This window comes from Tachypleus tridentatus, chromosome 10 (assembly GCF_004210375.1).
Source record: "Tachypleus tridentatus isolate NWPU-2018 chromosome 10, ASM421037v1, whole genome shotgun sequence".
Taxonomy (NCBI): domain Eukaryota; kingdom Metazoa; phylum Arthropoda; class Merostomata; order Xiphosura; family Limulidae; genus Tachypleus; species Tachypleus tridentatus.
This window is the reverse complement of record NC_134834.1, coordinates 146871334-146886338: the sequence shown is the minus strand read 5'-3', so window position 1 is coordinate 146886338 and position 15005 is coordinate 146871334. Positions and strand designations below refer to the sequence as shown.

Below are 15005 nucleotides of genomic sequence, written 5' to 3'. Positions count from 1 at the left end.
CTTAATATGATGTAATATCTAGAACCTATTCGTTTGTAATTTGTATTTTTTGTAACGTAATATATTTTTCCCACAAACAAATACTTTGCTGATAAAACTTTACTGATTGTCTAACACAGAAAAGAAGCTGTGACTAATTCTTCCTTGCAATTAAAAAAGCACCACTTTTGAACATTATATTTTCTCTTCCGAAAAGCTTTTAGAAAAACAGCGCCAAGCCACCTGAAACACACTTTACACAATTTTTGTAATGAATTTAAGACACCATGTGGAATGTGCACTATGTTATGTTAGTATGGCGCAAACTCTAATGTTTGAGTTAGGTATTAGTTTGGAAATTTTGACATACTAAAATTAAAATCAAACTAATCTCCTCAAGACTGAGGTCATGTCATCTGTAGTAAGTAGAAGTATCTTATTTTCTTCATTGCAGTTTATTCACAGAATCTGAAAATAAAAAGAAATGAAAAAGGCAAAGGTTGATATTTAAACTGGTAAAAGTAACCAATGGTAGTGTATTTTGAATCACTGACCATTAAATTGTTGAATTTAATCACAGTAAATCGTTATTGTTATTTGTTAAATTTTTGCATAAGTTTAATTTTTAATCATGGGTGGGTATATAAGAACTAGTTCAAAGTTTTAATTTACAAGTCGCACAGGGCATTAGGCCTACTCAATCTCAAATTATCGTTTTTTTTGTTAGTAGTTTTAATCTACAAGTGTAGAAATGAAGAAGCATTCGAACTAACTGCTTACCTGCTCAAAGCAAAGTATTAAATAATGTTATCGTAACAGTGCTATAACAAAAATTTTCAACTTCACTTTTATTTCTTGTTTTCGCCAACGTGTGTGATTTTGATTTTCCTTCCATTGGCAAGTACTTCAGTGCTAAGAGTAAGAAGTAATAATTTAGTTCAAAATTCATGAACGCTCGGAATAGTGATCATATGATAATTATTGAGTGATTTTTTTGCATTAGTTCATTTAAATGTTAAGTCACTTCATTTGCAAAATTAATGTTATTTTACGTAACACTTAAAAATGATACATGGGTGCAATCAATTTCCTTAATAGTGTTGAGCGTTTTAACCAGATTCCCTCTATTCTTTTTTTTTCCTTACAAGAAAAAAATCCAAATTCTTCACCTGTCCTTCTGTAAACTTTTTCTACCTAAATTATTAATAAAAAATTGAAGACAAAAAAAGAATTTAGTTGCTGAGTCTACTTTGTTAAAAATAAGCTTTCCATTATTATCCCTCAAAGACCATACCCTATCCTAATGTTTTGTATGTTCTTAACATATTAAAAAATGCACATGACCCTCCTGTTACTTTAGATTTTAAGTCAGTCTTGCTTTATGTACTTATATTTATACTTAAATTGCTTGTCATTAACAAAAGTTGCATCAGATCTGGACTTTGGAATTACTTTTCTGTATATTTAAATAATTTGGTGCCGGAATGTTTGTAATGGTTAAAATGCCTTGCTTGGAGTATTGCTGGTGTTTCTAAGTATATCTGTAAAACTTCTGTGGTTTTGAAGTAATTGTCACAAACTTTACCATAAGAAAGTTAATGACAGTCAGTTTATAGTTTTTCATTTTTTGTGTTTTCTTAATTATTCATATTTTGCAGCACTTATAATTTAAACCACCATTAACTCTCTTGACTGGTGCACGTATACTGCGAAACAACATTTAAAAAAAAAAACAATTTTTATACACAGTTTCAAAAACTAGAATAATTGAGTTGACAAATATAGTAGAAAGAATGCATTTCATTTATATTATGATGTCAAGACCAGCTAAAATGTTCTTCATGTGACATACTTGATACAGACTATTTTTTGAACAATTGCATTAGAAAGAGAGAAAACAAATGTTAATTCAAACACTGATAAGTCATATATTTCATGGTAATAACTAAGTTCACTAACTTGTTGAAAAGAGAGATATTCTCATTGTTAGCTAAGACTTGCAGTTCATTAACAAACTAAAATATTCTTCAGGTTAAACATTTCAAACCAGAAGGCTTTAAAGGAAGGGGTTTTATAATAAGAACAGTAAATCATATTATGTATTAGTCTGTGCAGGAATTTACCATCTTTTTTTGTTGTTGAAAATCATAAAAGAGATGAATAGTTCTGCTCAAGGTTCATTAGCGGTAGTTTGATAACATGCCAAGTGAAGCAAAAAAAAATTGTTTTTGAGTTCCATGTCACAAGATCCCTAGAAGCTAAAAGATTAGCTTTGTTTGTACCAAAACATTCAGTTTTGTACTGTTTAACTTTTATATAAGGTTTTAGTAATATTGTAATAAATTATGCTAAAATTTTACCATAATTGAAGACTGGTCCAAAAACAAGTGTCAGAAGTCTTGATATAATGGTAGGTACCATACACTTTCACCTATCATTAGTGTATTTGTGAGTGTATCAGTTGAATGTATATGAATGATTTACTGTGGTTTCTTCTATTTTATTTATGTCACTGTAGAGTTCAAAAAATAATCCTTATAAAGTGTGGAGCTCTGACAGACAAACAAAAAAAGCTTTGGTTGTTTCATCTCTAGAAGAGTTAAGAAAAAAGGGTAAGTAACAAGTATAGTATCTTTAGTAATTCTGTAATTATATATGAAAAATAGATCTGGTTTTCATTCCAGATAATATAAAATGTGAAATAATTGCTCTGAATTGTGCTCAGGTCTGCAAGTCTGGTTGAGCATGTTGACAAATGCTCTGATGTATTTGTTGTTTCTCTGTGAATGAACATTTTGAGTTATGTTTGTTTTAATTATGTATTTGCAATGGTGAAAATGTTATTTCTGGTTAGGAATCTATGAGTTAACTTGTGGAATGGTCTGACCCATGATGTGGTATCCACAGTTTGAATTCTTTCAAATTGATGCTGAATAGATATGTGGTGTTTTTGTATCATTTTGTGTAAAAAGAGAATTAATTCTAATTGGCTGAATGGCTCTTCTTTACCTTGTTTTATGATATTCTTAATTTCATCCCAATTCCAGAAGGCAAAAAGTTGGTCAAGTTTGTATATGAGAATGGATAAAAGAGTATTTCAAATTGTATTAAAGTTACTAAAATTATGCAGAGATTTGGACTGTTTAGTGAGCTGGGCAAACATCTGACATGTGCTTTTTAAGCTTACTGAAAGTTAGAATACGTACATTATTGTAGTCTTTGCTACGTTTTTCTCTTAATCTTCATAGAGAAACTAGATGAAGGTGGTAAGGTAAAAATCTGAACATAAGGACAGGTTAAGATCTTTTACATTCTGTTTTTTTTGTCATGAAGAAAGAGGACCAAGAGGGGCTCTGATTGAGGTATTACAGTATTAAGGATACTCGTATTATTGGCACATCCTTTTTTTAAAGTTAATGATGAGATTGGTAGCATGATGGAGGGTGCATGAATATAAATTTTAGCAGGGTAGGAGTCATCTCCAGTTAGGATAGCTTTATATTTTCTAAACAAATGGTTAACCTTGGAATTAGTTGCTTTCAGATGTAATGGATGCAATTAATTTATGGGTATTTAAGGGTCTGACCTTTAAGTGGTTAATGTAACACGTATGGGCATATAGAATCCTTGCAGTTTCTTAAATGCTATGTAAGAAGACCAGTATAGTTTCAATTCATGTACTTGCATGCTAAATAAAGTCAAAAGAAAGAACCTTGGGTTAGTGGTAGGTAAGTTACCTAAGGAACTGAAGCACTGCTTTGTTGCTAGTAGTAAAGCCAAGGTAATTTATAGTGTATTTTTATATATATAATGATACTAGTCTAAAGATGTAATTACCTCCATGCAAATTGCTGTTTAGGCCTTATGTTGAATACTGTTTATAGGTTTGGTTTTCTCATGTGAGAAAGAATTTTGACTTCATGGAAATGGTTCAGAAAAATACTACTAGGATGATTCTGGAGAGGGAAGAATTGTCTAATAGGTTTAGATTAAAATCTTTTTAACTTATTTTCTCTTGAGAATGAAGGTAAGAAATGATATAATTGTTCACAAAATTGCATGCATGACTTATTATGTGAAAGTCTCTGAGTTCTTTTTGCTATATTGGGATGAGAGGACATGTTTTAAGATCTGGGAAAAAAAGAAAATAAACTACATTAAAAAAGGATATTGACTTATGGAATGGATTGTTTTCAGCTGTTAACAAGAGCTTAGGATGAAGAATTAGTAACTTCCTGATGAATAAATGCAGGATTGTAATTTTCTTTTCAGTTGATGGATATTGTTTAAACATCATTTGAAAACTGTATTCAGTTTTGATTACTTTGTTAAGAGAAGGCATTACTTTATTAGAAAAGGATGACAAAATAGTTACCAGGATGATTCCAAGCTTGAGATGATAAGTTAAAATCGTGTGACCTTTTTTTGTGCTTGAGAGAGACTTGGTGGAACATTATTGAGGACTTTAAGATAGATAATATAAAGGGTTGGAACCCATAAATTCAGATGATGTTTTTATAAATTGCAAGTAGTAATACTAGGGGCCACATGTTTAAAATATGGAAAACATTGGAGTAAAGGATTTGAAAAAAAATTGGATGAGTAATTTGAAGATGAGGATTGGATATAGAAAAAGTTGGTCATAGGAAATGAAGTACTTGTTTTAACTATTCTCTTATTCATGTATTGGTGGTGCAGATCAAGTCATGTTAAATAACATGACATATTTTTCTTGTAATCAGATTTAGAATAATTCAGAAGTCTCTTTATTGTCTTCTCTTGTAATGTATTTTTCATAAGGAGCTGAAAAGCTTGGTTATCAACTGCATCCACCATTGAAGGTGGTGTTAGAGTCTGATGGAACAGAAGTGGATGATGAAAACTACTTTCAAACAATAAATAAAGACACTGTATTCATACTGCTCCGTGAAAATGAACAGTGGAACCCTAGTGGTGTTGAAATATTGAGAACAGGTAGGAATTAATTTTTCTATGCATGTCATGAGTCAGGGATTCTCCTTTGGATATGTTTTGTGAATTAAAAACATTTTAAAAAAGAAAAAAATTTTGTAATTGATAGAATAGAAAATAAGTCAGACTCAGTATTTTAATTTCAAACTGGATGAATTTGTGAGAAAATACAGGCATCAGCACCTTCCACACATCACAGTAGTTAACAATATTTAGATCCAGTTAAACAATGTGAATCAAACAAAATGCTATCAATATGAGTTTTAATGCAACAAAACATAAAACCTTAAATTTCTGTTGTATTCATGGTCTTCTGTTTTGATTTCAATTGTGATATAAGTTGTTTTACCTTTTCATCACTTGGATGATTCTTGGCTATCTTGACTAAGTACTTCCTCGAACCTTGCTTGTTATACCATGGGGTAATATGAAAGTTGCCCTCATATACAAGAGTCCTGATTGTGGGTACAAATGGATTCTGAATGCCTTTTTAGTCAAAGTGGTGATGTATGGCACATTTTTGTTTTAGGTGGAAAGCCAAGTCTATCTGATGAGTCAACTAGCATTAAACTCTATAGGCACAAACATATCCTCATTTAGTGCAGCAAACACAATTGTAGAGATGTTCCAAATTACTGATGACTGTCAACCAACTCTGTGCATACTTACTCTTAGCACTTTCATATTTTGTATCTCTACAAAAGTTTGCTACTTTTAACCCAAAAAGTTTATAATTGAGAAAAATATACATGACCTGTATTAGGAGTAACTAGTATTGCTGTCATTAAGCTTGTGTTTTTAGGGATGTTTCTTTTAGTTTCACAGTTAGATTACAGATTTCTGTTTTTAAAGGTTAATGATAACCATAAATTAGAAAAGTTTTTTTTTTCTTCTTTAAACTATGAGAAACTATTTCAACTCAGCTTAGTTTTGGAGTTATCTTAATAGCTTCTGTCTGTTTTTGAGTCAATTACTTGGAAAATAATACTGTATTTTACAGGACAGGATGTCATAGATGCTCCAGGCGTATTGATTGCCAACATCACATCCAATTGTTTGGAAGAAATACTGAGTATTTTAAGAAAAGATGTTGCTCTGATCTTTATGTTGAAAGAAGCACAGCTTGAGGTACTTAATATAAATCAGTGTTTTTTTGGTTTTTTCTGGGAGAATATCCAAAGTATCATGAATTTGTGATGATTGAGAAAATTTACAGTTGAAGCTTTCTCTTTGTATGTGTATATTTTATTTGAGGTGTTAGTTAAAGGCCTCATAAAGTACCATTCCAAGATCTTAATTGTTTGTGCTGTTTCATTCGAGGTGTAGATCAACATGTCTTTCTATTCTTAACTCAAAGAGAAAATATTTGTAAATGGATATAGCATTACTTGGATTGTGCTTTCTTCTTACATTTGTATTGAATGTACACAAGTTTTAAGCTGTTAAGAGTTCTGTCTTTCCAAAAACATTATGTTGTATGGGTGAATGTGTGAACACTATATGAATCAGGGCAAATGTGAATTCATTTAATGGATTTTATTTTATAAATAATTGGTCAAATATATTTAACCTTGTCAGGGTATTTACTGACATTTATTTACAGGGAGATTGAGCATTATATGGGGGCAATATTACTCGGTACCTCGTTCATTTGAGTGTTTTCTAAAACACCTATCTCAGACGAGGCTAAACTTCTCTCTGGCTTGTTCTATGGAACTGGCTATTTGGAATGTCCTATCTGCTCCATCACTTTCTGCTCATGAGGTTCTATCACTTTTGGCAATACTGGTATCTCCAAGTTTCTTTCATGGCTTTTTGAGAATGGGTCTTTAGTCACATCAGTATCTCGCTGCCCTGTCCCGTATTTTCCATTTTTCTTGCTACTGTAGGGTCTTTTTTTCCCCTGTTCTTACCCTTTTTATCTGTTCTTTCCAGGTACTTCAACCATGATGGACTTCCCTCAGATACTAGATGACACATTCCCAAATCTCTGGCTCAATGCCACTTCTGTGTCATGCCCTGGAGTCATTCATTTCCTCACATCCATGATTTTAGGGCTTGAGGTGAAACTCATGTGATCCTCATCTTACTCTTGTGCCAATGTCAGTACCAAGTGAGAAGGTTTTGGATGTAGTTGACTTACTGTGTCCTAGCCATTCTATACCATGGAATTCAGAAGGCCTGTGGTGTTTGTTATAGAAAAATGTTTGCATAAGGAAGGTAGTACAAACAGGAAAAGCTACTATTGTGAGAAGAGGGAAGTATCTTTTAAGAGATTTCTGGATTGTACTATACATCTGTGAAACTTCCTGAAGAATTTTTGTTTTACCCCTTTTGGACCTGCTGTTTTCACACATTAACCCATCCCTCATGATGATGTAACTAATAAGTATGAATTATTTTTAACTTAATTTGTATTTGAAAGTCATTCAGGGAAGAGATGAAGTAAAAAATGCATGCCATCCAATGTTAGAACCAATTTTTAAATGTCCCTCATTTAAAGCTATTGATTTAATTAACTGTTCAATTAAAAAAAAAGATTTTTAATTAGGAGTCAGGGTGGCTAAACCAATAGAGTTCTTTTATATATGAAATGATATTTACAGTTTTTAATTAGGGCTCAAAACATGGAATAGAAGACTCATTATTATGACAGCATGATGTTTCAGCACATAAATAAAAAAAAAACTTTTGTTTGTGTAGTTGGTTGCTGACATGAATATAAACGAACATGCCGTTAGCAGGGCTGACAGAGACTTTCTGTTTCATCTTCAAGGAGTTTGTGACAGAATCCTGATTGATAGAAAGAAAGCTGAGGATACCAAAACTTTATTAGATCTCTTAAAGCAAAACTCTGATGAAGTTGATAGTACTACCATACCAAAAAGGTTTGTTATTTAAACCATGTTAGGAATATAAGAATTTCAAAATAAAGAACAAAACATACTTAAAAAAAATTAATCACCTCTGAAAAGATAATTAAGGTTTACTTGAATATCTAGATGAACAGAGAAAAAGCAAACTCTTTGAAAATATTTTTTTAATCTTGATTTTATGAATATCGCATGTTGGAACACTACAAAAATGTATGAACATTAATCTGTCCTAGGACAAACTAAAAATAAACCTTAATGTTTTGTACTATTATTCTGTGCAATATTAATAACAGGAGGTTAGTTATTAAAATAGTTTAGTTTACTTGCTGTATGTAAACTCTGTACAGAAGAAATTATCATAAAATTCTTAGTGGATATTGATCTAATACTATGACTTCTCACTATTCTAATACTTTCTTCAATCATTCTTCAAGAGTTTAATGAGCTTACTTGAGGTTCAACACCTGATTGTATCTCTTGTTTCAAATGGTATGTCTTTTGGAATAAATTATTATTGCAGATATCTTGAACTGTTATCCTAATTTCACATCTTCTGCAAGCATGTGCATGGTAGCTGAGTTTGCACTGTCTCATGGGGTTGATGTGTATTCTTCTAGAAGGTTCTGAATTCATACTGCCTAAGGAATTGGTCAGTGTTCTGAAAGGTTCAAATTGTCTGATGGGATTGGTGTGCAATCTTCTGGAAGGTTCTGGGTTCAAACTGTCTGATGAGATTTGTATGTAATCTAAAACGTTTTGAGGTCACAGTATTTTGTCTTAACCCTTTCTGGACTGCAAAGCACTTTTCAATTGTGTATTTGCATGCATAACAAATTTCAGTCATAAGTAAAATTAACTGTTCTAACTTTGTCTATTTCAACACTTTTTAACTCAAAAAATACTTTATGAATAATATTTTGTCATTTAGTAAAATTTATATAGAGTATAATTCAAAAATAAAAATGGTTTCAGCTTACATTTCTACAAAGTTCCAGAATATCACTTGTAAGCAACAGTTTTTTATTTAAAAATACAATTGGCTAAGTCATGTTCCTTTTATGAGTTTTTCTGTTTGATGTTTTATTATTATCAGAAGATATTTATACAAGCTTCCTATGATGTCACAACGTATGGTCTAAACAACTGTTAATGAAGCTTAGTTTTCAAAATAGTAACTGACAACAGTTAAATATTATTAGATCGAATAAGCAATAAATTTATATCAGTATAGAGTTGTAAAATAATGTGAAGTATAATTTACGGTTTTATGGGAAAGTTTTAGATGTAATGCCTGCAGAAGAAAACAATGGAATCTTAACAGGCAGTCTAGAAATGTAGGAATGAAGTACAGATGCAGGGTTCAAATTTTTCTATTTAAAGCCAGACATGTCCATTAAAAAATCATGTTTGACCGGCACTTTCCCATCTATCCATGACATCGTCACCGGTGGTCATATTCCTAACATATTGGAGACATATCATCCCCTCAAAAATAGGTGAGGCAAAAGCTGTGTATGCACAGCCCAAAGATTTTGCTTAAAAGTATATTCTATAATGAATGGAAAATAACTTGCAAAATTTAAGAGTTAAGTTAAGACAAAAAGAAAGCAGATTTTAAAAAACGGTCGTGAACTCTCACAAAGTGCGCTTTTAGGTTGCCTTATCTGTGACGTCCTGGATAGTCACGTGACTGCCAAACATTCACGACGATCTGACCATGGCATCTGATAGTAAAAAAACCGGAAAGTCTCACAATCTATAGCAAGACTAATAAATCAGAAGACAATACTATGGAACCCCGAGTGAAAAAACCCAAGCTTGTTGACCCAAGCCCAAGTGTTAAAGCAAAAACTGTTACTGCTAGTACTGACGCTAAGCCTACTTGTCGTTTCCAGGATGAATGGAATAGAGACCAACCATGGCTGGAGTATAATAATGCTACCGGACTAATGTTTTGCTCAATTTGTCAGGAATATGACCAAAGTAGTGGAAGGCAGAAGAACACCTTCATAACAGGATCTTCCAACCTGAGAGCAAGTGCTGTTAAGGAGCATGAAAACAGTCATGCCCACAGTCTAAAGTTGTTAAGCTAAGACAGCAAAAGAAATACCTGATTTAACTCCCATGATGAAAGAATTGAGCAAACTTAACCAGATTGAGAAAGATCATTTCTTGTGCTGTTCAGGACTGCCCTTTAGTTGGCTTTGAATGCCAAACCATTCAGCGATTTTCAAGAGCTTCTGTTGCTGCAGGAGCACAACTTTGGTATGAACTTAACAAAACATTATGCCAATGACAAACAAGCAGTTATCTTTATGAAGTATATTGCAGAAACAATTAGAATTAATGTCAGATCTCGTCTGCACACCTTTTATTCTTTGGCATTATGACTGACGGCTCAACTGACACTGCCAGCATTGAGCAGGAGATAGTCTATGTAAGATACTTGGACAGTGACTGTTACCCAGTAACCCACTTCCTGTGTCTGCAGTCAGTTGAGAAGGCTGATTCTGAACACTTGCTACAGGCACTTAGTTCAGGTAAAGGTTTCTTAATTACCTGGGATGAGAATTTTCTGGATTTATCCTGAATCCCTAATTAAGAAAAATTAAAATGGACAATATTTCATGTACATTTGTGTTTTAATTCAGGTTTACATAGTCATTCCATTATTAATATACATCAGTGAAAAATCGATCATTTTTCAATTGATTTAAACCAAGAAGAACCATGTATTTACCACTGACAGAATTGGAGCTTAACCTAACACAACTAGAGTAATAGATAATGGAGCAATTGAACAGGCAGTTCTGCCTGTTTTGACATCTCTTAGTCTCAAAATGCAAGACAATTCTGCAACTGTGAACATTGTTTCTGACAAACTCGCTGTTTGCAAAGAGAAGCTGGGCAATTGAATCATGTTGAGAGATCCCAGAAAATTGTTAAAGAGCTCACAACATGTGAACAAACTGGCAAGTGGTTACTTAGAGGAAAGGTGATTGCTATTAGTGGTCAGACAAGGGCCAGAGGCTCAAAAAGTGCCACAAAAGAGGCAGTTGCTCAATCCGTGGCTGAAGAAACTGCCATCTTCATAGGTAAAATTGTCACATATCTCAATGAGAAATTTGAAGAATTTGATAAGGATTTTATTAGTGCTTTTCAAATTTTTGAACCAAGCAACTGGCCTAAAAGGAAGGAAGCATTGTCATCTTATGGCCATTATGAACTCCAGACACTATTGGACCACTTTGGTGCTCTGCTAGAAGCTAAGGGTTTCAACATTGCAACTGATATTTGCCAAGCTGACTTACACGAGACACTGCTCAAAGCCACAAGACTTGCCAAATCACATGAGTCCCTGGCTAGTAGTGCAAGTGGATTGTGTGCCCACATGTTAAAGAGTTGAGGATGGTAAATATTTCCCTGGATCAACAGTGTTGGCCTTGGTATGCCTCATGCAGGTGATTTCCGTGTCACCTGCTGAACCAGAATGTGGATTTTCCCAGATGGCAGTCCAAACTAATAAATGATTCTCTTAATGACTTGATGACAATAAAATTAGCTAAGAATAAGACCTCTGATCTTGCAAGCACAGAATTACTGTGCAAGCCTGTAGAATCCTGGTGGAAGGACAGTAAAAAAACCAGATGATTTTTGAGTCCACATGGAACTCACACACATAGACAATAGAGATACTGAGTCTACATCAGCTGATGTCTTAGTGCTGGATAACTGAATCTACGAGTTTGATTGATGTGTCATTTTTCATGGATACAAGGCTTGTTGCCACTTGTTTTGAAATAATGTATCAGTGCCATAAATAAAATGATTCTGTTTTATATAATACAATTGTCTGTACTTGATTTCTTGTCTTTGGTAATGTCCAGTGACAATTTTTAGGTGTCCTACTAAAATTTCAAATGTCTGGCAAGTTTCACTGTCCAGCAGGACATGAGTCCTGCTGAAAATTTAGAATATTTCTACCCCTTAGATGTGAGAATTTTTTATAGTTTATAAAGTTCCTTTCATTCCAGAAAATTTTTCCATATTGAATTATATTTGTTTGAAACCATGAGAAAATATTTTCTATGACAAGTTATCTAGTAAGCCTAGTTAGGTTTATGGAGTATGGTAGACAACTGCAAAATATTCAGACTCAAAATCATATTTATTTTATATAGTTTTTATATTTAGCCTATTCAAACAATGTATTTGAATAAAATAACTTGTAATATATTGAAAATAAACTGTTTATTAGATACAAGTTGATCTTGACCAGGAATATTCTTTGCAAAAATGTTTATCTTGATGCTGTTTCGAGAAGTTAGGCCCTGGATCATCAATACATTTTCATCAGTTCTTGTAATGTTTTTTAAGTTTTATGACCAAAAGTGATACCCACTATGGCCAACAAAATAAGTATCAAAATGTGTAGGATACAAATTAGTGTCAATGAAGTTCAAACTGACTGAATGTATAAGATATAATTATCTGATCATCATTTACAAAATATTAAATTTTAAAATAAAAGAAAATATTTTAATGATTTTATTAAACTGTGTCTCGTAACATAATTGGGAGAATTTCACAACTTAACAAATCAAATTATAAGAATAAATTTTTAAAGCGAAAACTAGACACTATTTAATGTTTAAGATTTCAGAAATATATTTAAGTAGTTCTATTATGGTGTAGACAGTCTAGTTGCTTTGTGCCATAAAACACCAAACCAAGTTCTACTACAAGGAGAAAAATGAAGAAATAAAAAAACAAAATCAAGAAAACTGATTGCATTGGTGAAACTTTCTTTTACAGAATTTGTACCCTAACATTTAATAATAATAATAGCTATGAATAAAACATTGTGTTAAAAATTATAATTAAAATAAGTAATGTTGAGTTATTAATTCTAAAGTAAAAACCTGATTAGTAAGTGACTTAAATAAAATTGATAGCAAATCTAAACAAAATATTGTAGCCTGGTGGTAAAATCTTGTTACCAGTATGACAGAAGGGAAATCAGTGTGTTGTGGAGGGATACATAAAGTTTGTTTATTCAGTTATGTAAAAAAATTATCTTCACTTTCATTGGTAAGTTGGGGTAATAGATTGTTTCAATGATGTGATGTAACTTTGATTCTACAATGTAATTTGGTCCATTATATCTATTAAGTTGTATTTTTTTTGCATTTAATTTCTTCTGTTATGAACAATTAGGTAAGAGGTCTAGCTCAAGATAAACTTGTACATGCAGATGCCAAATTATGCAAGAAGAACTTCATAGACTGCACGGGAATTCATGATGCCACAATATGATATAAAGGAACTTGATACTTAAAAGGCTTAGAAATACTTACATCCTCTTACTTCAAAACTGTGATATGCACTTTGGAACTGTTGTGAGTGCATTATAAGAGTGATGGCTAAATCTCACCAGTCAGAGTAGCCCAAAAGTTGGTGGTATCCATTTGTTGAAGAGCTGCCTTCACTCTAGCCATTAATTCAAAATTAGGAATAGCTGTTGCAGATACTCCTTGTATAGCATTGCCTGAATATTAATAAGAAACAAAAATTATTTATAATTACCAAAATAATGCCAAATTATGCAAGAAGAACTTCATAGACTGCACGGGAATTCATGATGCCACAATATGATATAAAGGAACTTGATACTTAAAAGGCTTAGAAATACTTACATCCTCTTACTTCAAAACTGTGATATGCACTTTGGAACTGTTGTGAGTGCATTATAAGAGTGATGGCTAAATCTCACCAGTCAGAGTAGCCCAAAAGTTGGTGGTATCCATTTGTTGAAGAGCTGCCTTCACTCTAGCCATTAATTCAAAATTAGGAATAGCTGTTGCAGATACTCCTTGTATAGCATTGCCTGAATATTAATAAGAAACAAAAATTATTTATAATTACCAAAATAAGATTTCTTTAAACGATCTCCATGCTAACCTTACATTTTTATTTTCTCTTGCAGTCAGACTGAATCCATTGTCCAGTCTACTTCAGAACCTAAATTATTTGATTCTTTAAATATAATAAGAACATGGCAGCAACGAGAATATGGAAGTGGATCAACAAGGAAGGTAGACCCCAAAAATGTAGAGGAAACCAAAGTGCAAACACGAAGCTGTACTAAGTATGCAACGTCACAATGTGATGAAACTGTGCATCAGGTCAGACGAAAGGCATCAAACAGAAATAATGAAACAAGTCCAAAAATAGAAAAAAAGAGAAAATATGTAACATCAGCTTCATCATCAAAAAAAGAGAAAAAAAAATATTTTTAAAAGTGTGTTTGTATATATATTTGTTACCACTAGGACTAATAAATAAAGAAGCCCATATATATATATATATATAAACATCTACCACCAATTCTTGTTTATCACATAAATTTACTGTAATATTAGGATTCCAACTTTTGTGTTTTTTTTGTCTTAATTTCAAAGAAATGTAATGTTATTGTTCTTTTTAGCATTTATTTTCAAATTTGTATTGTGAAATATCTTTTATATTTATTGATTTGGTGAAACAGATTGAATAGAAATAACCTTTTATCTTTTATTCCACTATGATTCATTGACTAAAAGTAATATTTGAGCTGTTTAGTGCAATACAGTTGTTTTTTTTTCAGTAGTTTTGAGCCAACATTTGTTTTAACAGGTAAGAAATATTGAGGTTAATTTTCTCTGATCCATGAAAATAAACTTTGATTGCAAAAGGAAAACTTTTAAACATCCTAAACTATAAGACAGTAATAAAGTAAACAACACATGTTTATTGTTGCAGTTTGCTTTTCTTCCTTTTTAATCCTGGATATTTTTATTGCAAAATGTATGTGTGTAACATGTTTTCTAATACATGAAAAAAGTACTTTTTTTCATAATATCTCCATCAGTACAGCTTAATCTGAAGATTGTCTTAAAAACTCTCACATTCAGGTACCTTATTTCTTAACAGTATTTTGTTTCAAGAACTTTCCTTATCCTAGATAAATCTAAATTAGGATTTTAGAAATTTTTATAATTTCTGATTGAAATAAATCCATGTTGAAGTGTTTTTGATCAGAGTAGCCTCAAGTCTAGTGATTTGAAAGAGCACTCAACAGGGATCTATTTAATCTTTATTAGCCTATGCTGTATTAGTTGTTACTCTTATTGCTGTCGT

At 32.1% G+C, this 15005-nt stretch overlaps 1 protein-coding gene and 1 long non-coding RNA gene across 3 annotated transcripts in view; one reads left to right on the top strand and one right to left on the bottom strand.

Annotated features, from left to right (window-relative positions):
• Positions 1-205: 205 nt before the first annotated feature.
• On the top strand, positions 206-14616 carry LOC143230558 (DNA fragmentation factor subunit alpha-like). The gene is made up of 6 exons (XM_076464327.1): positions 206-400; positions 2498-2591; positions 4780-4953; positions 5951-6078; positions 7654-7838; positions 13813-14616. The coding sequence occupies exons 1-6, from the start codon at positions 389-391 to the stop codon at positions 14123-14125; spliced, it is 906 nt and encodes a 301-aa protein (XP_076320442.1). The 5' UTR covers positions 206-388; the 3' UTR covers positions 14126-14616.
• Positions 8321-15005, bottom strand: part of LOC143230560 (uncharacterized) — a 21694-nt gene continuing 15009 nt past the window's right edge. The window contains exons 2-4 of one of the 2 annotated variants that reach the window (XR_013016509.1): positions 13523-13713; positions 13184-13374; positions 8321-8572 (exon numbers count right to left, since the gene is read on the bottom strand). This is a non-coding gene — a long non-coding RNA (uncharacterized LOC143230560). Of the gene's footprint in view, positions 8573-12102; positions 12228-13183; positions 13375-13522; positions 13714-15005 lie in introns of those variants that run through there. The other variant, XR_013016508.1, reaches the window with a different exon arrangement.